At 50.3% G+C, this 23,573-nt stretch overlaps 1 protein-coding gene across 2 annotated transcripts in view; it reads left to right on the top strand.

Annotated features, from left to right (window-relative positions):
* The window catches only part of DOCK8 (dedicator of cytokinesis 8), a 173,512-nt gene extending 161,729 nt beyond the window's left edge, over positions 1–11,783 (top strand). For both annotated transcript variants that reach the window (XM_040988913.1, XM_040988914.1), the window contains 4 exons: positions 642–785; positions 1,825–1,931; positions 10,333–10,503; positions 10,820–11,783. In XM_040988913.1, the coding sequence (XP_040844847.1) occupies positions 642–785; positions 1,825–1,931; positions 10,333–10,503; positions 10,820–10,880 (483 nt within the window). In that variant the 3' untranslated portion in view covers positions 10,881–11,783. The remainder of the gene's footprint in view (positions 1–641; positions 786–1,824; positions 1,932–10,332; positions 10,504–10,819) is intronic.
* The last annotated feature ends 11,790 nt before the right edge of the window (positions 11,784–23,573 follow it).

The raw sequence follows: 23,573 nt of genomic DNA, 5'->3' as shown, positions 1-23,573 counted from the left end.
CACAAGGATTCAGGGAGGATACAGTTTGACCCATAAGATGCAAGAGGGGTCCTACCCCAAACAACAGAACTGAGCAACTCGCGGGGCCTTCGTCAGCATCCCATTTGTCTGGAATTCACCTACGGAGTGTGGGGGAGGGATTGGAGAGGACACGGGCGAGGGCTGGAAGCTTGGTGTTCTGCTGGGGAGGAAAGTCAGGAGTGCCGTGCTTTTCCAGTATAAGTCAAGTAACCCGCTCAGCAATGGGGGGAATCCTAACAGTGTAAAGCACAGTATGGGTTCTGAAGGTATGCATAATCATGATCGAATCATAGTCTCCCTTCTTAGTACCTGTGCCATTCTGTGGCGCTCACATGACCTCGCAAATCCCCCTTTGACTATTACATGAAAAGAGCATATTAGGGGATGTTTCAAGGAACAAATGCTGAGTGTAGGCAAACCTTATGGCATATACCAAGTGCACAAGCAACGTTAGGCCATTCCTTCTTAACCTAGAGACAGGATTCTGCATTACACTGATGGTCCTTCCTTAGCTGCTGCTTTAAAGCCAGGTGCCCACACTGTCCCCATGAAGATCTGGCCGTGGCCTGGGAGTCCAGTCCATGATGACTTCCTTGCCTTGTTCTCTGTCCCACATTCAGTTTGTTTTGACACCAATTGAAGTCGCCATTGAAGATATGAAGAAGAAAACCCTTCAGCTGGCGGTTGCCGTTAACCAGGAGCCCCCTGATGCGAAGATGCTACAGATGGTACTGCAAGGCTCTGTAGGCGCCACAGTGAACCAGGTGAGGCTGGCTTTAGGACCCAGAGCCAGGGTCCTGTGGCAGAGCGCTGGATCATGCGCAGTATTAGGAAAGTCGTGGGAGGGTTTGGCTGGTGCTAAGACTAATCTAAGAATGCCCGTAAGAGAAAGGGGAGGGGTCCAGCCAGTGGGTGGTCACCAGTGAACCCTGCACACAAGGCCCTTGGCAATCAGTAATGACTCAGCTGCCTGAGCCACTTCAGTCTATAGTGCATTTCACACCTGTTGGAATCCTAACAAGCATGGCATGAAACTAAACCAGTCTAAGTCAGAGAGAGGTGGTAGCCTTGTTCTCTCTGAGCAGAGCACCTCCTTCGTTTCAGGTTTAGATCTGCTCTTATCCTTACTTCCACACTCAGAAATTCAGTGCGCATCATGACTGCTTCCTGGCTTAGCACAGCTAGACGCCTGGAGTCCACTGAGCGCCCATCAGGGGGTAAAATAGCAGAGGGGGAAAATGGGCAAGGCATGCCAAGATCGGAAGTTGGAAGGCTGTGGTGCTTTGTTAAGTGTCGCTCCCTGGATGACAATGGAAGCCTGGGAAGTCCACAGCCGTGGCCTGTGTGTGTGTGTGTGTGTGTGTGTGTGTGTGTGTGTGTGTGTGATGGCTAGCTCTGCCTGCAGGCAGCAGGAACGTAAAGTGGTGCTCACCACTGGGACAGTAAGTGGACAAACCCCACGCCTCTAGTGTGGATGTGTGATCTTCGGAAACGGAGGAGAAAAGCTGTTAGGAACTGTATTGAAGAACATCCAGGTGTGTTTGTCAATATTCCTCTGAAATTCCAGACTGCTCCCAAGGAATCATCTTCCTGAAAGTTGAAGACTTTCCGTGAATTTTTAGTTGGGTCCAATCAGATGCGAAATTAAACATTCAATCAGAGTAGAAGGCATTTAGACATTCTCTCCCAAATCATTGAGTGTTTTTTTTTTCTAAGATCAGTACTGGTTTTTGTCTGTTTGTTTATTTTTGTCTTGTTTTGTTTTTGGTTTTTGTTTTGTTTTGTTTTTACTTCTTCCACTAGGGACCATTGGAAGTTGCCCAAGTGTTCTTGGCCGAAATTCCAGCCGACCCAAAGCTCTATCGACATCACAACAAGCTGAGATTATGCTTCAAGGAATTCATAATGCGGTAAGAAAGGGGAAAAGTTGGGAACTTCAGAGGAGCAGTGGCTCTCAAAATGGGGTGCCCAGACCAGCAGCCGCAGGAACTTTCTAGAAGACAACATCTCAGGCACCACCTAGATCCACTGAGTTAGGTCCTTTCGGGGAGGGCCCAGCAGGCTGCGTTTTAACAAGCCTTCCACGCGTGACTCTGATGTGGCTGATGTCTGGAAACCATGGCAGCAGAGCAGGAATGCTATGCTGTTCGTAAGTCACCGGCAACTCAACTGTAAAGGCGTGTAATGTCTGACTCACATCACCAAACAGGGGGCAGCCTCGTGCTTGAATTACCGGAGAGGAAGTGGAGGTTACGAGACAGGAAGCGATTTTACTGAACTGAGCTGATTTGACTCCAGGAGCCTCCTCTGAGTCTCCCACACGGATGCAGGGTCCCTTGGGCCTTGGGCCGTCCTCTGCTGCCTTCCCAGGCCACAAGCAGGGAGTTGGATGGAAAAGTGGAGCAGCCGGGACACGAACTGGCTCCCATATGGAATCCCGACACTTACTTGCAAGGTCAGGATTTAGTCATGGAGCTGGGCAGAAAGAGTTGACTTTTGGGGCAGATAGCTCAGCCTGGGAAGGAGACAGGCCTCTGGGCCAGGTAATGCAAAAAAGAGGCGCATGGGAACTCCATGGTCCTGGAGAGAGGTGATGGCATTTTGCCTGTAAGACAGCAACCTCAGAACAGTATGTCCTGCCTTCCTTCTCATCCAGAACCTCAGAGCGACGTCTAAGGCTCATTCCCATTTGGCTCATGGGTAAAAGGCCAATGCTGAAATTTACCAGGGCAAGTGTTGTGGTGCAGCCCATTAAGCTGCCGTTTGGAATGCCCACAGCCTGTGCCTGGCTGCCTGGTTCAAGTCCCACATTTTATGAGAGCCCCTCAAATATATGCCCACACATTGAATAGTGTTCCAATGTTTCCTACATTTGCTAGCAATCCCAACATTACAAAAAAAAAAAAAAAAAAAAGTGAGGGGATGCTGGGGGGGGGGGAGTTTCTTCAATATCTGTGTAACAGAAAGAAAACTGTAGAAGAGGGTTTTGTGGGGTTTTTTTTTTTTTTTTTTGATCCATTTGTTGTTTGTGGATTTTCATTTTTTCACTCAACACGGTCGCTTTGGATGCCCCAGGCAGGCGGTTGGAGGCGTGTTCCTGGGTTCTTGATTCCAGGCCGGGACCAGGGTGCGGATACACCGCCCCGCCACGCAGTATCGGCTCAGCACTCTAAGGCCACTGCTAAGGTAGAGGAGCAGAGGAGCGAAGCGATCAGGATGCTGGAGTGCCTGGGCAGGCTTAAACCGCGAGCACAGTGAGTGGAGAGAGAGGCGTTGCTGGCGGACAGGCCTGCGTCTGAGTCAGGGGTGCGCGAGGTGCATCTGGGCGCCGCTGAGTCCCGCCGCCGCCGGAGCAGTGCGTTCTCGCGAGCAAGCCGGGACAAGCAGGGCTGGTAGCGTGTGTGCACGGGCGGAGCTCTGAAGCCTGTTGAATCTTTTAAAGGTGTATTTATTTATTTGTAAGGCAGAGTGAGACAGAGAGAACAGAGAGGCAGAGAGAGGAAAGAGAGAAGAGGTTAGGGCTTCCATCTTCTGATCCATCTTCCCAAAGGAAAGCTTTCAACGGGACCAGTCTGTAGCTCAGACACCTGTGGCTTTTTCCCCGTCTCCCACATGGGAGGCAAGATCCCAAGCACCCCCGGGCAGTCTTCTGCTGCCTTCCAGGGCACAGTAGCAGGGAATAAACTTGGAAACAATGTCCAAGACTCAATCTTATTCTCCATTGTGGGATTGCCTGCCTCACAGTATCTTAACACTGTGCCCCAAGAAGAATTAATTTTTCATTTCGTTTTGTACTTCACCCTAATTTCCTACTGCTTGCCAGTCCTTCATGGCTTGGTCCTCTATGCGTCTACCCTGTTAAAATGTCTTTATCAAGTCACGCTGCTAACCCCACAGCATTCGGAACTAGCTCCCAGCCCCAGGAGACTTTTCTAGAGAGAGAGCCAGGGGCTGCACAAAACTGGTCCCAGGCGAGCGATATAGAAGGAAATGAATTTTCTGGGCATCGTCCTCTGGCAAAATCATGTGTCAAGCTTTTGAAGATGAATCTATCTCTCTGTCCAGCTCACCAATGGAAATGCTGCATTTTTGAAACCCAAATCAGCATTGAAAATGCTGTGCAACCCTCCTCCTGGTGACTCTTGTGGGGAACAAGGCCACTGGGCCACCTTCTGGGTTGCGGCCACGGCTGCTGCCACGTTCCAGAAATGGCACACACGTGGGTTTCACACCCTTCACTGGACTTGTACCTCATTTGGGGATCTTTCAACCTGGCAGATTCCATCCAGTGCAGCTGGCCTGGTTTGGGGCTGTGGACTAAATTTCTAATGAACACTCCTGGCTGCTGCTACTGCTGGCTTGGGGCAAGGGCCTCAGACCTCTGCCGACTGTCCAGGTCCACATTTCTTCCCCCAAGCTCCCCGGGCTGCATCCTCCAGGCCATTGTTAGCAACAAGGTAACGAAGGGCCTACTGGCTAAGAGGCTGGTTAAGACGCTGGCATCCATCTTTTGGCCTTGCAGCTAACATGCCATGTAGGATTCCATGGTGCGGTATCCAATTTGAATGCTGGTTTTATTTTCACTTCCAGCTCCCTGCTCGCATGAGACAGCAGGTAAAAGCTTGGGTAATTGGCCTGGTCCAGCTGTTGTGAACATCTGGGGAGTGAACCAGCCCAGGAGAACTGTTTTGTATCTCTGCACCTCAACTAAGTAAAGGCGAAAACAGCGACCACAAAGAGAGTGTGCTCGAAATTCTATGCATTGAACCAATGTAGTTGACGTTCATTTACCAACTACTTTTCAAACACCGAGGCTGCCGCGGGCCACGTAGAAAAAATAACGCCAACCACACACACGGAACAAGGCATGAGGCAAGGCAGTGCAGGTGCTACCCGCTGTCTCGTCCCTGTGCAAGCAGCGGTTGGCTTTCCCTCCACTCAGTTTCACCGAGATCAACGACCGTGGATACGGTGATGCGGTGGCAAAACTCATAAAGCCAGGCAATTAAAATGGGCCCATGTTAAAGGTTGCAAATCATACCCTCGATCCAGGTAACAGGCGCCACAAGCTTCCTCTCCGTCCACAGCTCAGTTACTTCTGAAATGCAATCAGGAAGCAATGGTGTTTGCAGGCAGGGAGCAGTGTGTTGCCAAGGCGTCCGCCCCACTGGCAGGTGACACGGGGTGATTCTAGAAGACAAAGTGTCTGTGGCTTCGACTGCTGGCGGGGTTCTGCATGGGGAAGCTGTAGCCTCTCGGCAGAATTGGGCCATAGATGAAAAAACCCGGCTAACAGCCGAAAGTTGCACCTGTGAAATCCCTGGGGCCCATTGATTCCCCCTCACTGGGCAGCGGCCTTTCCTGCCTGGGCTGTAGTAGAACCAGACACTGACCCACTCATCCAGCCAGTCCTGCAACTTTTCACATCCTGACCCGGATCCGCCTCTGCCCTTTCGGCCAGAAGAAAAATATGCCTTGGGGGGAGCCGGGGGCGAGACACAGAAAGGCAATGTTTTCGCCACCTCCTCCGCTCCACAAAGCTCCCAGGTCACTTTAGGCACTGTAGCCCTTTCAAGTATCTTTCTTCTTATCTGAACTTTGCACAGCATCTTACACACACACCCTGCTAGAGTTCTGTGCCCGTAGGTGGTCATGGGATCCGGAAAAAAGAGTCTTGAGTGACAGTAAGGTTTTGTTTTTTTTTTTTTTTAATTTTTTATTTATTAGGCAGAAAGAAAAAAAAAACAAGGGAAACAAGATGGGGAGATACAGGAGGCTGGGGGGAGAGGGGTTCCCATTTGTTGGTGCATTCCACAGATGCCTGTCATGGCTAGCACCGGATCAGCCAGAGCCAGGATCCAGGAACTCAACCCAGGTGGTCCGTGTGGATGACAGGAACCAATCCCTTGAACCATCCCCTGCCACCTGTCAGAGCCTGCATTGGCACTGGCAGGTTCAGGAGCCAGAACTTGGCACTCACACCAAGGCTCGTTGATATGCAGGCTGCAGGCACCTTAACCGCTGGGTTAAACGCCCACTCCTGGCCACGTTTTTACAAGGAAGCCAGGTTTGTAAAAAGGAAGGCGAGGGAATTTGCCTAACTGACCAGAGGAGTTCCAAACGCGTGTGCATAGAAGCAGCACTTGGCCGGAGGGCTGAGTCTTTACTCAGAAAACAACAACGCCTTCAAAACTGCGAGACTTTGCTCAGAAGCAGGTCCCACATGGGGACATGTCCATGTCCCAATGTCATACAGCCTTGTGTGAGTGGACAAGACTGGGTGTGTGAGTGGACCAGAAAAAGGAAAGGCCTGTGGCAGAAGCAGGATGTGACTGGGATGGTTTGTTTTAAGGATTTTATTTATTTGAAAGAGTGACCGAGTGAGATAGCATCCCGCCATTGGTTCACTCCCTCAATGGCCAGGATGGATAAGTCAGGTAGAAGCCAGGAGCTAAGAATTCCCTTCAGGTCTCCCATATGGGTGGCAGGGGTCCACGTTCTTGGGTCATCTTCCATTGCTTTCCTAGGCACATTAGCAGGAGCTGAATTGGAAGCAGAGCAGCCAGGCCTCGAACCAGTGCTTTGCCATGGAATAGTGGCGCTGCAAGCTGCGGTTCCACCTGCTGCGTCACAGCCATACGCTGGGGGATTTAAAGCAAGTTTCCGCTGGGACAAGGTGTCTTTGAGGTCTTGGGGCTAACAGCAAGGAAAGGTGACCCCCAGGCCACAGAGAGCCACCAGGCACACCTCGTGGGGGCGGCTGTGCTGTGACTCTCACGCCTGCTGCAGCTCTTCTCAAGGGGAGAGGCCAGATGGTCCTCGCGTGTCCTGAACCCCAAGAATGCTGCTTTACCTCAAAGGTGCAGGAAGATCTGCTACTCCGGCACGAGAGGATGAGGACAGCCCTGCCTCAGTTTCCCTGGCAGAGTCTCTGTGCCTGCCCTATTCCAGCAGGCATGCCTTTCCTGTGGGTTCTGAGAGGAGATCTGCTCGTCTTACCAGGGAGAACCTGAGGAAACCAAACTACTGCACATTGGGACCTTAGAACACGGGCGGACCTGAGGAGGTGGTCTGAGGGGGTTTGGGTGAGATGCTGGGAGGCCACAGTCTATGGGCATTTTTTTTTTTTTTAAGAAAAGCTATAACAAATAGCAGCCTTTTTATTTATTTATTTTTAAAGAGTTACTCATTTTTCCCTGTCTTTGCTTTTTTTTTTTTTTTGGATATCAAACTTTAAAGATTTATTTTTATTATTTTTTTAATTGGAAAGGCAGATATACAGAGAGGAGAGACAGAGAGGAAGATCTTCCGTCCGCTGATTCACTCCCCAAGTGAGCACAACGGCCGATGCTATGCCTATCCGAAGCCAGGATCCAGAAACTTCTTCCGGGTCTCCCACACGGGTGCAGGGTCCCAAAGCTTTGGGCCGTCCTCGACTGCTTTCCCAGGCCACAAGCAGGGAGCTGGAAGGGAAGCAGGGCTGCCGGGATTAGAACTGGCGCCCATATGGGATCCCGGGCGTGCAAGGCGAGGACCTTAACCACTGCGCCACCGCGCCGGGCCCTGGATATCAAACTTTAAAACCAGGTAGGGGAAAAGTGCTGTGGTACAGCGTGTTAAGCATCCGTCTGAAGCACTGGACTCCCACATGGGCACAGGTTCGAGACCCTGCTGTTCCACCTCTGGTCCTGCTCCCTGCTGGTGGGCTTGCAAGAGCAGTGGAAGACAGCCCGAGTGTTTGTGCCCCCGCCGCCCACACGAGATGAAGCTGTGGCCTCTTGGTTTTGTCCTTGCTCAGCCCCCTGTTGCAGCCATTGAGGAGTGAACCATTCGATAGAAGACCTCTCTCTCTCTGTCTTTTGCTCTCTCTCCTCTCACTCTACCTGTCAAATAAATGAAGAAGTCTTTAAAAACAAATAAATGAAAGTAGAAAGAAAATTCTTTTAAAAAAAAAATAGCTAGGTGGGCCCGGTGCAGTAGCCTAGTGGCTAAATCTTCACCTTGCAACTGTCAGCATCTGATATGGGTGCCAGTTCCTGTCCCAGCTGTTCCACTTCCCTTCCAGCTCCCTGCTGCGGTCCCGGAAAGCAGTAGAGGACGGCCCAAAGTCTCGGGACCCTGCACTCACAAGGGAGACCTGGAAAGAAGCTCCTGGCTCCTGGCTTCAGATCAGCTCAGCTCCAGCCATTGCTGCCACTTGGGGAGTAAACCAGCAGATGGAAGATCTTTCTCTGTATCTCCACTCTGTAGATCTGCCTTTGCAAAAATTAAAAAAAAAAAAAAAGTTAAAAGAAATAGGTGAAAATCTAGGTGACGGATTTTTTTTTTTTTTTTAATTTCTGAGTGAGTTGAATGAAGTTTTCCGATAACAGATTAATTCCACGACAGAGCCGTGGCCAAGGTTGTGTTTGGCTTAGACCGGTAGCTTTCCTTGATGCCGCGCTCACATGCTTTCCTCTTTACCTTTGCCACCCTGAAAACATGCTCAGTGTTTTCAGGAAGCGCTTGGTAACAATGTCTGCGTGTCTCCATAGCGTCATGTAGACTTAGCACCACCACAAGCAATACAGTTTAACCAGCTCTGCTCACTTGAATATTGATCATCTGACGAGTGGTAGAATCACGACTAATCATTTCATGCCAGCCATATTGCAACCATTATTTTGTTCTTCAAAAAATTGATTTATGAAGTTATGTATTTACGTTTTTATTTTTAAATAAAGATTGATTTATTTATTGGAAAGTCAGATATACAGAGAGGAAGATCTTCCGCCCCCAAGTGAGCGCAACGGCCGATGCGATGCCAATCCGAAGCCGGGAACCAGGAACTTCTTCCAGGTCTCCCACGCGGGTGCAGGGTCCCAAGGCTTTGGGCCTGTCCTCAAACTGCTTTCCCAGGCCACAAGCAGGGAGCTGGAAGGGAAGTGGAGCTGCCAGGATTAGAACCAGCGCTCATATGGGATCCTGGCGTGTTCAAGGCGAGGACTTTAGCTGCTAGGCCACAGCGCCGGGCCCAAAGTTATGTATTTACTTTAAAGAGATTCCATCTGCTGGTTCACTCCCCAGTCGGCGGCACTGGCAGAGCTGGGCCAGGATGAAGGCAGGAGCCAGGAACTAATGTGGGTTTTCCAAACGTTTCGGTCAACATCCGATTGCCTTCCCAGGCACAGTAGCAGGGAGCTGCATCAGAAGTGGAGCAGCTGGGACCAAAACTCACACTGCAGCGTACGCTGCCGCACTGGCTCCATTATTTTGTCCCTTTAAGGTTTATTCAGTTCTGAGTTCCCTTGGTGTCTTCACTTGTTTTCTGTAGCTCTGACAGACTAGCGGAGGCTGAGCACTTTATAAGAGAAGTTTTTTGTAGCTCATCATTTGGGAGACTGAAAGTTCAGGATTGGACTTGTTTATTCTCCAAATAGCTGCGATGGCCAAAGTTGGATGGAGCCAACTGTGGCGAGGAGCCAGGAGCTTTTTCCAGGTCTTCCACGCGTGTACAGGGGCTCCAGGCCTTGGGCCATCCTCTGCCGCAGGGATGAGTCTGAATCACAAAGGTTCGGTGTTATCTTGGGCAGCCTAAAATTTCCGAGCGTCAGGATTCAATGGAGATGCAACCCCAAGTTTCCAGGGTTATTGTGGGTGGGGGGTGGATAAATGGTTCATGCTTGTGAAACTCCTTGCACAGGACGTGGCACATTGCAGTCCACAGAGTAGCCATTCTGGCGAGGCCGTCATTCGTACCCACCGGGCAGCGTTCAAAAGCAGAGACTTCAGGCTCCACAGGATGGCTTCATTGGCTAATCTTCCCCTTTACAAGCAGCAGAATTCCGTACAGGCACCGGTCCACGTCCCAGCTGCTCCACTTCCCATCCAGCTCCCTGCTTGGAGCCAGGGAAAGCAATGGAGGATGACCCTAAGCTTTGGACCCCTGCACCGACTTGGGAGACCAGGAAGAAGCTCCTGGTTCCTGTCTTCGGATTGGCTGGGCCCCAACTGTTGCCACCATTTGGGGAGCGAACCAGTGGACTGAAGACCCTTTTCTCTGTCTCTCCTTCTTTCTGTAAATCCCATTTTTGAAAAAAAAAATGACTAAATCTAACAAGAAAACATCAGACTCCTGGAGGCTCGCCCCCAGCGTTAGTTCAGAGCTCTAAAAGTGTCCCCCCTCCCCCAGCCCCACAACTGCATTTGAACAGCTTCACAGGTGGTCCCTCCCACCAAATTTAAGTATCAAGTTGGTATCCCTTATCTAAGCCCCACCCACCTGCCGGAACTCCGGTCTCCTTCTCACCCACCCCGACGTTCTGACCTCAGATGCGGTGAAGCCGTGGAGAAAAACAAACGCCTCATCACGGCGGACCAGAGGGAGTATCAGCAAGAACTGAGGAAGAACTACAACCGGCTCAGGGAGAGCCTCCGGCCAATGATCGAGCGGAAAATTCCAGAGCTCTACAAGCCCCTTTTCCGAGTGGAGAGTCAGAAGAGGTAGGAGCCAGCGGGAGGAGTCTTCTTCATGCAGGGCTTGGAACTGGGCGAGTCCGGGCAGGCTGTGCCGCCTCTTGGGGAGCAGGATGATGGAGGGTGATTCATTGGGCTCCTAGTACCTACCTGGCCTTGCACCAATGGTGCCCCATGCTGGTTTTGTAGTGTGCCCGTTTTGGCACGGAGTCAAGGGCTCTAAACCCTGCGCTTGGTTAACTCCGTTCATCCATGCGCTGAGTTCCCCGCACGTGATCCACCTGCCTTTAGAAGTTTCTTAAATGTTCTCTCTCTCTCTCTCTCTCTCTCTTCTTAATTTCAGGGATTCTTTCCACAGATCTAGTTTCAGGAAATGTGAGACCCAGCTGTCACAGGGCAGCTAAGAAAAAGCTACCTTCACTCCGGAGACTGAGACACGGAAGGACAGAACAAACAGCGCCTACCAAAACAGCCACGTGCCTTCCGGGCCTGAACACACACTCCTCAAGCAGCCAGCTTTGGGCTCCAAGAGCCCATGGAATGACCCCCAAATAAACTCAGACTGGGGCTATTCTAGGCTGTGGGGTGGAGGATGGGTTACCAGGGGTTCCCATGTATTTATTCAAGGGGCTCATCCTATTGTACAGAACAAACATGATTATCCTGTGCTGTGTGTGGTCGAGTCACTGTCACTTTCAGTAGTGACTGCCTCTGGCCCGCAGCTGATTTTTGCAGAATGAACTCCAGTGACCCAAGGATCACTGGAAAAGTTGAAGGTTGGACTCAAGAGAACACGTTTCCATGAGCCCTTAACAGAGGTCTTGCTCAAAATGGGAAAGTCAGGATGACCGCAACTTTGGGAATAGATGGTTGATGGGTTTATTCTGCACTGGGTCACGGTGGGCTACTTGTGTCCTAGCGATCTTTGCTTTATTGTTACTGTCCCTTTCAAATGCGCCTGGAGAGGGGCTCACCCCTGCGCAGTGATTGCACAGAGCCACGGTACGCTGAACAGTGATGGAAGCCACATTCAACCGAGCCATTCTGCATGACAGCACCTGCTTCCTTAGGCTCACCCACCTTCCTCCTGCTCCTCTCTGGGCCCAAGGTTGTTTTTATACAAAGATAGCATTTCTGCTCTCATTTCAGATCGCTGAGCTATCCCTCAGGACGTGTCCGTCAGCTGTAAAACGCACTGAGTTTGGGAGTGTTCGGACGATGTGCAAGGGCAAAGATAAAGTTATTATTTGAGAGAATTAAATTATATATTTTTAACATGACCTTAATATTAAAACATACAATCAGAATTGCAAGTGAAGTGTTTCCTTTGACAACTCTGTGTGCCTGTGTGTGTGTGTGTGTTTGAAGTCCAAATTTCAAATAGAACTTTCTAGAAGATGGAAGGTTGGCTAATCCTGGCCTCTGTTCACAGTACCAGGGTGACACCCCTTAGGCCGTATTTAATGTTGGGATCAAAAGAGAATTTAGTTAGGATGCTCCCTTGCTGCTGCTGCTTCTTCTTCTTTTTTTTTTTTTATGCTGTGATTTAGGCACAAATTTATATCCTAGAAAAGGACTTTGAAAAATCAATGCTTGTTGCTGATTTTTTTTTTTTAGCATTTTTTAGGCACTTGGGTAGAATTCGTTCTTTTTTTTTTTAAATGGGTTTCTTATCCTAACACTCTTTTTTAGTTTTTTATTTATATTACTTGTATAGTATGAATTTATATTATTTTTATTTATGTTATAATATGGTCTTATAAGAATGACCCCTCCACCTCCTCTTCCTGCCCCCCAATTCTCCCCTCCCCCCTGTATGCCCCCATATTATTACAATAATATATAGTCCTTCAGCCACAGTCCCAAGTCCAACATTATGCTGTTGAATGTATTGTGGCACTTTAGATCTATACCTAAATGGGTATAAAATGGGGGAAAGCCTGGTATCCTATTGTCGGTGTGTATTTTACATTTTGGGGGGAGTCCCTCTTTACTCAGGGGGAGAGTTGCATCATTCCTAACGTATATTATACAGTTAACTGGTTTCTATAACTAGTCCATGGCATGCACCTGCTCCGACGGGCCCATCATTGTCAACACCCAGCACCCATTCTGTTCAGCCGTAACAGAAGAGCTGGCTATTCAATTATGCAAGGCCAGCTTTTCACTGTCATAGCCCTGGGATATCCCCTCTTAAATGTCCAGGGGACAGTCATCACGTCAGAATCTCAAGAAAGCGAGACATGAAAACATTGCTTCGAGCCGATTGGGCCTGCTGTGCCACCTGGTCTCCTGTAACCGGTGGTTCTGTGAAGCTAAGGGGTGCGCTCTGTGACAATACATGGCTTTCAAAAACAGGAATCTTTCGATTTTGCTTTGAATGTACTTTTCTTTATTTTTGATGATGTTTACATAGTTGATCAGGATCAAGGGTGAGGAAAAAGTGGGTGTGATCATTGTTCCCAAATTTTGTACTTTCTCCTCCTGTTTCTAAGGGAAGGGAGGAGACAAGAGGATGTGATGTGGGCTAAGGAGTTGATTAGCACTGGTTAAGCTCAGCACTACAGGGAATGGGTTTGGGGCTAAAAGCACCTGGTCTCATTGGACTCATCTGTACCCAATATTCTGCTAACGAGGGTGTGGGGGAAAGGGCAATAAAGAGAGACTTCGAAGAGACTTCCATCATCACTGGTCTCCTGTCCGTGCCTCATCCCCCAGATCCTCGCCGTGTCCACCTTACTGGCTCTGCTGTCCGGTGCAAATGGCGCCTAACATGGGGCACAGCATGAAGGACATCTGAGGGACCCCTGGACCTACGAAGGTAAGCTTAGAACTTAGGAATTCATCCCGTCAAGCGGTGGTGCATCCCTTCCTTCAAAAATGATCTGTAAGAAGGGGGAGGGAGCCGCAAACCAGAGTAAGTAGACAGAAGGAACTCCAAACCAGGGTAAATAAGGAGAAGGAACCCCAGACCGGACTAAGTCTGGAGAAATTACGCGAAGTAGATTCAGAGTCCTCTTCTGAGGGGGAGGAAGGGGAAGAGGATGGAAGTGAGTCTTCCGAGGATCCCCCCACCCATTGGAAGCTTGGCTGTTTTAATATAATCAGGAAGAAAAAGGGGGAGGGGACCGATTTTACAGAATTTGTCCTCTAGACTTGCAAATTGTACTTTGGAAGATCTTTTGTTGTGATAAATATTTGGCAAGCCAACTTCATCTGCATAGCCATGGCCCATGGCAACTTTTGGGAATTTAGAATTCAAAGAAATACAAGTAATCCAAGGCAAATCTCTTGTAATTCTTAAGGTTTTATTTGTGATGTTTTCAAAAATGTAAAGTTTTATCGCAAATAATTTGTTATAGAAGGAAACGTAATACACTATTAAATTATTTCAAGGTATAAGTTAAAGTGGTATTCATTGTATACAAAGCATTTTTATAGTTTAAAATAAGTCTTGTGTTTTTGCTGGTTATCAAATTTCGCGTTGCTTTAAATATGTGGAAATCCGAGTTCTATGAGCTTTGCCTTGACACAGCACGGCAAAATGCCCAGGCCTTCCTGAGAGAAATCCCAATATGTTGACAGGTGAGGGGAATTTTGCTGATGCACAGAATCAGCTTAATTATGACCCAGGTGTTGACACTCTATAAAAGAGACTTTGGCATAACGGTGACCATCGTAGCCAGTACGTCAGCAGCCGCCACCACCAGCTACCATGGTGACAATGAACAAACTTGCAGAACTGACTGCCTGAGCTGTGGAACAACTGAACTTTATCTATGAACATGTGCGGGTGGGCTTGTTTGCGTTGTAACTGCGGGTTGATCTGTTGGCAGAGGAACAGCAGATGCTGTGAAATTTGGTCTAGGCCTCTTGTGCCCCATCATATGCCTTTTTGTGTGTAACACCTACGCAAGTGCAAAATGTTTTCCAAGCCCGGGAACTGCTGTCTGCTCGTTGCTACCGAGCTAAAGATACTCCTATGGACAGGGCCTCTTGTCCCCCATTATGCCTCTATGTATGTTTCACCTGTGTAGTGCTGTTTTCCCAAGCCTAGGAACTGCTGTCTGCTTATTGCTGTCTGCTTATTGCTACCACGTTAAAGATACTCCTAGCCATGGAACAGGGTTACCAGCCTCCCCAAGTATGGTTTGTGCAGCTGCAGCAGGCAATGCGTTGAATGGCAGCCAGTGATGGGTAAGATGGACCGGGCACTGACCAACCTAAGACAGGGGCTCCGTCATGCTACGGAGATTCCCAATGACGGGTAAGGCTGATAACCTGAGTCCACAACCTAAGACAGGCGCATTCAAGTCTGCTTTAAAACAAAAAATAGGGGACCTGTTGTGGGCTAAGGAGTTGATTAGCACTCTAAGCTGAGCGCTAAAGGGAATGGGCTTGGGGCTAAAAGCACGTGGTTAATTGTGTCGACATTACTGGCTCTGCTGGCCGGAGCAAGGATGAGCTATGGCCAGCCTCCCAACCGCCCCAGTACCCAGGGGTGGGGAAAGGCCATCCAATGTTGACCCAGGGTCCCAATGTGGTACATCTTTTCTGTGGGTTCTGCCCTGATGTAGTTGCAATAGTTCTGACGTGCTGTCAATGTCACCAATCCAAGGATGAGGAAACCCTTCCAGTGTCCGTTGGCGGACACAGTCGACCTTACAGTCTCCATTCGACCAGAATTTTTCTGTCATCATTTGGCTGGTTAGTTATCCAACTTGTTCTGTTCTCCTTCCTCTGCTATGGTACCAGATGTCCTCTGCAGGCCCCAATGGGCTCCCATATCCTCCATGTGCATCAGGGCCTGCCATCCACTGCTCCATCTTTTCCACTGAGGAGGACCAGTTCTCACAGATAGACCCAAGGGCCTGGACCAGGTGACTTGGGTCCCACCAGACCCCTACTCTTGGGGCTCTCAGACCCGGCACCTGTCACACAAGCAGGCCCAAGGACCCAGGGCGGGCAATCCAAGCCCCATTGGACTGCCCGCCCCCAGGACTCAGGAACACACTGAACCAAGGTTGACATGGTTTGCCTCACTTTGGGTATTGCAGCCTGGCTCAGTCCAGCCTGCTCCCATTTCCAGCTCATGTTAGTGGGTCATGGATCCTAGCCCAGCCCAGCCAGCACCCAGTCCCAGCCCTAATGTAGACTAGCTGGAGTTGCGGTCCAGCCTGGTCTGTTCTATATCCTGTACTGGCTCTCAGATCTGCCAGAGCATTTTATGCAGTTGTCCAGCCTGGCCCAGCCCCAGACCTGACTCACACACACATGCTGGCAGGTACAGTAACCTGGCCTGATCTGGCTTTCCCTTGCCTTGGTTCTTGTGCTCACCTGCAGGGACTGTGTCCTGACAAAGGAGTTCCCCAATCTTCTGTATCAGGTCTCCTCCCAGTGGCAGATCTCACGCACTCTGGTGAGTCCTTGGCCCAGTTTAACTTAGTTCACCTCCTGTCCTGGTAGGTACAGTGCCATTGCCCCAGCTGGCCCACACCCTTCCAGTTGTTATTCTTGGGAGTTACAGCCCAGCCATACCTGGTCCACTCCCAGCCACAGTTCTCGCATGGTTCAGTGGAAGCCAAGACCTAGCCCAGCCCATTCTACACCCACCCTTCCTCTCACGAGTACCAGTGGGTGCTAGGATCTGGCCCAGTCTGGTGCTCCCCAGACCCAGTCCACACCCATGCTGAGAGAGATTGCGGCCATGTCCAGTCCAGACAACTGTCCTTATTCTGGACTCTGTGCTCACCAGTGGACATTCCAACCAGCTGGGGCATCTATGCTCCCCAACCAGGCCGGTTAACAGCCACAGATCTTGTACATGCCAGCCAAGATTGCAGTTCCATAGTGGTGAGCCCACAAACCACCCCCCACCACAGATTCTGCCTCGAGATCTGATTCTCTCGCAAGCTAGTTAGTGTCATGAGCCAGCCTACCATCACCCATCCCCTATTCAAAATCTCACTGATTGGCATTGTGTCCTAACCAAGGAAGTCCGCTAGCCTTAGCTTTAGTGTGTACTGGTGAGTGGTATTTGGTGGTGGTTGGTGTTAATTACCCCAATTCAGGTCTTCCACATATTCTGGTACTTCAGTCTGATTCTTAAAGGTTTCTCCCCCTTTCCCTCTTCAAGCCACTTGATCTCAGCCTCCTCACTTACCTGCAAATACGTTGACCTTGTCTATGGAAGTCCCTCAGTAATCATTCCTCATTTGGACATGAATCCTTAGGTCCCAGGTTGCCGCAGTCTGTGCCATTCCCCCTCATCACACTCAACCTCATCACAGACACTCCTGTGCCTTGAGATTCAGGAGAGGCATGGCTCTGCGGTCTAATGTCTTACAGGAAGTTGCAATTAAGATGCTCCGGCCATAATTGCCAGAGGCTGGACTGGGACTGCAGGGTTCCACTTCCTAGCATGGAAAAGTTGATTGGCAAGCAATTCAAAAGAAGCAAAGTGAGAGGGGCCTTGGCCTACCCTCTGAAGTCATAAAAAAACCACGTCCTCCATGTCCTGTTGCTTAGATACAACTCATTAGGTTCAGGACACATTACAAGGAAGAGAACCTGGCTCTACGTTGCACATGAGCGTTAAGGAATTTTTTCATGTGTTTTTAAATCACCTATAAATAAAGAACATTGAGCATTCGTAATGTGTTGTCAAAGAGTAGCTGTAACCCACTTGGAATGATCCAACCCAGAGCTTAGGGCTCAGTTAACATTTTTTAAAATGTATTTATTTTTAGTGGAAAGTCAGATATACAGAGAGGAGAAGAGACAGAGAGGAAGAACTTCTATCTCCTGAATTACTCCCCAAGTAGCCACAACGGCCAGAGCTGAGCTGATCCAAAGCCAGGAGCCAGGAGCTTCTTCCGAGTCTCCCACACAAGTGCAGGGTCCCAAGGTCTTTGGGTCATCCTCCTCTTGCTTTCCCAGGCCACAGGCAGGGAGCTGGATGGGAGGCGAGACTGCTGGGACACGAACTGGCTCCCATATGGGATCCTGGTGCATGGTGCAAGGGAAGGACTTTAGTCACTAGGCTGCCATGCCAGGTTCTCCATTAACCTTCTTGTAAAGGAGACCAAAATGAGATACAGCTCGCAGGATAATTCAGCGGCAGTATCGGCTCAGACTCAGTTTTGATTCAGGACCGTACAGATGTTCCAAGTCTATTTTCCATCTTGGCTTCCTCTTACACAGAGTCATCCTCGGGTCTTGCGCAACGATCCCTGAAAATCGCAGGTTCCTCTGTCATGGCAAAGACAGTCCCCGGACCTCATAACCTCACAGCACACACCCTACAAAGAAGTCAACATCAGCATCCCAGAAGGCCAGTGCGATTCCTTGGACCGACCTGGGATAAGCTTATGCTAACCCAACCGGAAATGGAGTCAATCCCAACAAAGAGAATCTGAAACTGGAGAGACAGTCAAGCCGCATGGCTCATTCCTGTTGCAAGGTAGATGCATCCAGAAGAAGAAGTTCCTGTGGACACCAGGATAGAGTCTAATTCATGACAGCATGCTCCTAACCGATGGCCTGGCAGCTCTGTCCATCCCCGGGAGGAGACGAGTAGTCACATGTAAAGGAAGACTTTAGAACTGTTTGCTAAGACTGGCTGTCTTGTGGAAGTGTGGATCCTGAAATCAGTGCGGCGGGGAGAGATCTGTTGTGCCAGTAGCTCATTTTTTGGAATGCCCCGCCAACAATGGTGCATGTGAGAGGGAATCAGAATGAGCATGACAGCGGTGGGCAGTGGGAGGAGAGCAAGGCAACAGGGGAAGGGATAAAATGAAAGAAGCTGGGCCCAGCGCGGTGGCGCAAGTGGTTAAAGGTCCTCGCCTTGCACGCCCGGGATCCCATATGATCGCCGGTTCTAATCCCGGCAGCCCCGCTTCCCTTCCAGCTCCCTGCCTGTAGCCTGGGAAAGCAGTCGAGGAAGGCCCAAAGCTTTGGGAACCTGCACCCACGTGGGAGACCCGGAAGAGGCTCCTGGCTTCAGATCGGCATAGTATCGACCCGTTGTACTCACTTGGGGAGTGAATCATCGGACGGAAGATCTTCCTCTCTGTCTCTCCTCTCTGTATATCCACCTTTCCAATAAAAAAAAATAATAAAAATAAATCTTTAAAACAAAATGAAAGAAGCCCACTCATCAAACGTATCTTTCGCTCATGGTGTCCCACTGCCTGGCCCACGGTGAATGCTCACTGTATGTTTTGAGTGCCCGAAGGGATGGTTTTCAGGGTTTTCTGCCAAACTATTTGTTTTTTTCGGTAGCTTGGTAGGCTGAAAACAGCCCCAAAAGAGGACAGGCTGAGACCCACACTGTAACTTCAGCATCCCATGCAGACTCTGGTTCAAGTCCCGGCTGCTCCACTTCTGCTCCAGCTCCTTTTCGATGCACCTGGCAAGCTAACAGAAAGTGGCCCACAGTGTCCGGACTCTTGATGCCCCTGCCAGGACTTCCGGATGGAGGTCCAAGCTCCAGGCTTCTACCTGGCCCAGCAGGGAGAATTTTGCAGTCATCTGAGAGAGTGGACCCAAGGATAGAAAGTTCTCTTTCTATCTCTCTCTTTTTCACTTTGATTTTCTACCTTTCAAATAAGTAAGCAAATGCGTTTTTCAAAATGCAGGATGGACAAGATCAGTGGATCCTGTGGAAGGGCTTTCTGCCAGTCTTGACTTGACATGTTACTTCTGCATGGACACAAAGAATGCTTCCTTGTCACCCTATCCTAGTTCCTGCATTTAGTCATCTGCAACCCAATCTCAAAGAAACTGCTTGAAAACTAAGCAGCCCTCACTGAATCCTCAATGACAAAGCCACTGGAGGCAATTCAGCTTAGCTTGTTTAGAAAGCTGCAAGACATTCTGGTTGCCTTTTTTTTTTTTCATTTTTCTTGTTTTGGTTATTTTTGTTGTACTTTGAGAGAGAGAGAGAGAGGAGTTTTCCACTGGTTCAGTCCCCATATGCCAGCCATGACTTGGTCTGGGCCACATGGAAACCAGGATGCACATCTCCTGCGTAGGTCAGCTGGGCTGTTATCCCCACCTCATGGGGTCTGCACTAGCAGGAACCACAGCTGGCAACCCACCCAGATGTTCCAGGCATCCTATCCAGAGTCCTCGCTGTCTGCCTCGCGTTTATTCCTGATCCAAAGTCCCTTTTCTGGCAAACACTGCTGCTCTCTCTGCCAAGTCCACCTCCGTGTCTACTCTAATGACACTATGACAACAACTTGCCAACTACCAAGCGTTCGCCAGTATAAGTATTTTCCATTGTCACCGGACAATGGAAAATCACCAGTGGCAAAGCCAAGAGCGTACTTTTAAAAGGTATGAGTTATAGCTGTTAGAATACAGGTGAGGGATGAGTGGCCCAACTCAGTTCCTTCACACAATGAGAAAACAGGACGCCGGATGAAGAGGATGTTCAGGGCTGTGAATGAGAATACAGAAGTCCGCGTGACTGCTCCAAGTGTCTGGACCAAGGACTGGGAAGTCGCAGCCAAGTCATCAAGCCACGCTGAGCATCAGCATTTTTCACAGTGCAATACGGGCGAGAGAGGCTTCCCGTCTCCCCCACCCCTACAGCCAACCTACTTCGGAAACACGGTGAGATGATTCGCTCAGGCTTTGGAAAGTCCTGGCCCAAAATGTAAGGCAGCGCCATGCACAGCTGACACCCGCCCAAAGCCACCCAGCCCTCCTCCTAGCCCCTGCACCTGCTGCCAACTCCATAAATCACAACCAGGCCAAAAGTGCAGGCAGGACAGGGGGCCAGCCTCACCAGGAAGCCGTTCGTTCTGGCAAAAGCCAGGGGTGAGGACCCCAGGGCGGGGAGAAGGAAGAAAGCATTATCAGTGGTATTTGGTAACCCAACCTGCCCTGCCTTCCCTGTCTATTTGGGCACAACATGCTTCTAGAACATTCCTCCAGAAGTTGAACACCTGGAGAGTCCCGGTGCCTCCTGGGTATCAGTGCACAAAACCACAAGGCTATACACGTTTGTTGGTGAACAGCAAGGAGGAAGGCGAGGCCTTGGCTGCCCTGAAAGCCCACCACCCAGTGGAGGAGCTGCAGCAGGGCAGGGAGAACGCCCGTGGGCCCTGTGTTGCTGGTGGACCAGCTCTTCCTCCCATCTCCCCTGCAACAACATAGGGCCGGAAATGAGAGGCAGGAGCTGCGACGGAGTGCGGGAACTCCAGGAGCTTCTGTTCTCCGATGTGCAGGCTCCAGGCCAAGAGGTTGAAGTGGGACTCAAGTGGTCCTCAGGGACCCTTAGCCCTGCCCCACCAACTCCCACCTTGGTGGCAACACTGGAGGAGTGTGTGTGTTGGCACAGAAGAAGAGACGACTCCAGGGCCCCTGCACATCTGTGTCGACCTCTGGGCCTCACAGCAGGTGCCAGCACTTCCTGTAAGCATGAAGAAGCAAGACCCAGCCCTGCCCTAAGGAAGTATCCCCGGTTCCTCCTGTGTGCCTTTGGTTATGGTACGGGTTCAAGAGATGCCCTCCACCCCGTGGTCCAAGTTAGCACTTGCTTCTGGAAACTTCTTTCTCTTTCCCTTTTTGCCTCCCAGCCTTCATGGACTCTCCACTCACTAGTTTTGTGCATGGTTAGGACTGTGCCCTGTCTTGGGTCAGCTGAGGCCATAAGTAGAGTTTACAAAGAGAGAGACCGACCCCAAAGAGGGGTTCTGTGTGCTCGGGAAAGAGCTGGAATTTCCCTAGCGAGGACGAGGGCAGCTGGAGTGAGGTTGTGAAAGAGGAAGCTATAAGGAGACAGGGTGGGCTGAGAGAGGTCAGGAGAGGGGGCTTCCCACACAGCACTTCCTGACTCCGAGCGCTTCACTCTGCCATCTGCCCTGGGGTGAGACAGAACCAAGTCACAGCTTCTGGTCTACCTTCGCTCAGTGGTTGTGTGGATGCTTGGGTAAAAGGATACATTCTTGGGTACCACCCTGGCAGGTAGGCACTGCTGTGCTGGCCATGTGAAGATCTGTGGAACTGCCGTCCCTCCCCTACCCACCTGCTCTGGCAAGGTCAGCTCGGACTCCCTGGTTCCTCTCCTAGCCCAAACCCCACTGCCATCATACTGAAAGGAAGGTGCCCATCTCTCCTAAGGTCACGATTAAATCCTCACAGGCCCCGATACCTGGGTCTTGCATAAAAGTATTGTTGCTTCATAAATGGTAAATAAAGAAAAATGTTTTCAGGCCCGGCACGATAGCCTAGTGGCTAAAGTCCTTACCTTGCACGCACCAGGATCCCATACGGGCACCGGTTCTAATCCTGGCAGCCCTGCTTCCCATCCAGCACCCTGTTTGTGGCCTGGGAAAGCAGTGGAGGATGACCCAAAGCTTTACATCCTTGTTCCTGCATAGGAGACCCAGAAGAAGCTCCTGGCTCCTGGCTTCAGATCAGTTCATCTCCAGCCATTGCGGCCACTTGGAGAGTGAACCAGTGGTTGCAAGATTTTTCTATATCTCCTTTCTGTAGGTCTGCCTTTCTAATAGAAATAAATTTTATAAAACAAAAATAACTACAGTGTTTCCAACTTTGGAAATCCGTTGGGCCACTCTGAGTTTCCCAAGTCATTATTAGCAGAGAGTTGGATCAGGAGCGAAGTAGCAGAGAGACGAACCAGCACCCACGTGGGATGCCAGTATCCCTGAGTGGCAGCTTTGCCCACTACCCTACAGTGCCGGTCCTCACAGTTGTTTGTTCCGGGTGACCAGTTGCCGCCCCATCGTGTCCCTGCCCTCGTCCCCAGTTGTGACTGGCTGGCCAGGGAAGCTGCTGTGATCCTCTGAGCAAGAGCCAGCCTTCAGGCATCCTAAAGCTGCCCCCACTGTCCTGCTGTCAGTTTCTCACTTCAGGAGGCACCTGCTTCTCAGCTCGCAACAACCTCAGGGGCCTGCTGGAAATGGGAAGCAATGGGGCAGTGCCCACAAAGGTTTGCACACCCCTTGGGGGTGACCTGGGCATGGTTTTATCCCAGGGAATGTGGTGAAAGTGATACTGTGCCAGCTCCAGTCTGAGGCTAAAGAAGCCTGCCTGGCATGGTGCTGATAAGGCACGGGGAGCTGCCCACGGCTAAGCTCAATGTGTCTGAGTTTCACTTATGGCTCCACTACAATCCAGCTTCCTGCTGGGAGGCAGAAGGGCATAGCTCAAGTACTTGCATACCTGCCATGTCCATGAAGGAGACACGCATTGGATTCCAGTCCAGCTTGGGACTTGCCCAGCCCCAAGTGACGTATCTGGGGAGCAGCTGGGAGACATCTCTGTCTCTACCTGTCTGACTTTCAGATGTTTAACATTTACTTCTGCCTTCTTGGAGCCCTGAGCCACCGTGGAGACAAGCCTTGGCTACAGAGCTAGGCACATGACGCAAGGCTCCATGGGAAATGGAAACGCATAGGATGCTTATTTACAAATTCAGAACTTCAAAGCAGGGGAGAAGTAATTAGCAGGGGCCTTGTGGAACTGTGCGTTTCGCATGCAGCTAAAGTCGGCCTTACTGACCACACTTAGGGCGTAACCCAGTAGAAGGAAATTCCTGCCAAGGTCCCAAATTGCGTCGGCCCTTGGTAACCAAGGTGCCTGACATGTGGATGAATCCACCTTGCGCATCGAGCCAGAACTGAACCTTCTTGTGGGTGAGAGGAAAATGTGGGCAGCCCCAGGTGAGAAAGCAGAAAAACCAGTCATCTGAGCCCTGCCCAGATTGCAGAACCATCATTGAAGGAATGGCTGTCACCCAAGGAAAGCTCTGGAAAGCTCTTCATGGCCGATGGGCATAGTCCTTAAGGCCGTGGAAGTTCAGAGTGGTATTTTGTGCAGCCATAGATAATGAAACAAAGAAAGGAGTCTGTGGTGTGTAAGCACCTGTCGTGTTCCGGGCTCTGTGCTGGAGCTTGGCATGCACCTGCTCACCTGTTCCTCGCATCTCCCTGCTTGGGGCTTCCTTTTGACAAGACACACCACTGTGGCTGTGAGGACAAAGCATGGGTCCACTGTCTCCAATGGCAAAGTTAGCATTTCAGCCTGAGCCTGACAGAGTCCAGGAGCTGAAATACATCCCT

This window comes from Ochotona curzoniae, unplaced genomic scaffold (assembly GCF_017591425.1).
Source record: "Ochotona curzoniae isolate NIBS_2020 unplaced genomic scaffold, NIBS_Ocur_1.0 contig_50, whole genome shotgun sequence".
Lineage (NCBI taxonomy): Eukaryota > Metazoa > Chordata > Mammalia > Lagomorpha > Ochotonidae > Ochotona > Ochotona curzoniae.
The sequence above is the reverse complement of the archived record's forward strand: the minus strand, read 5'-3'. Positions and strand labels throughout refer to the sequence as shown.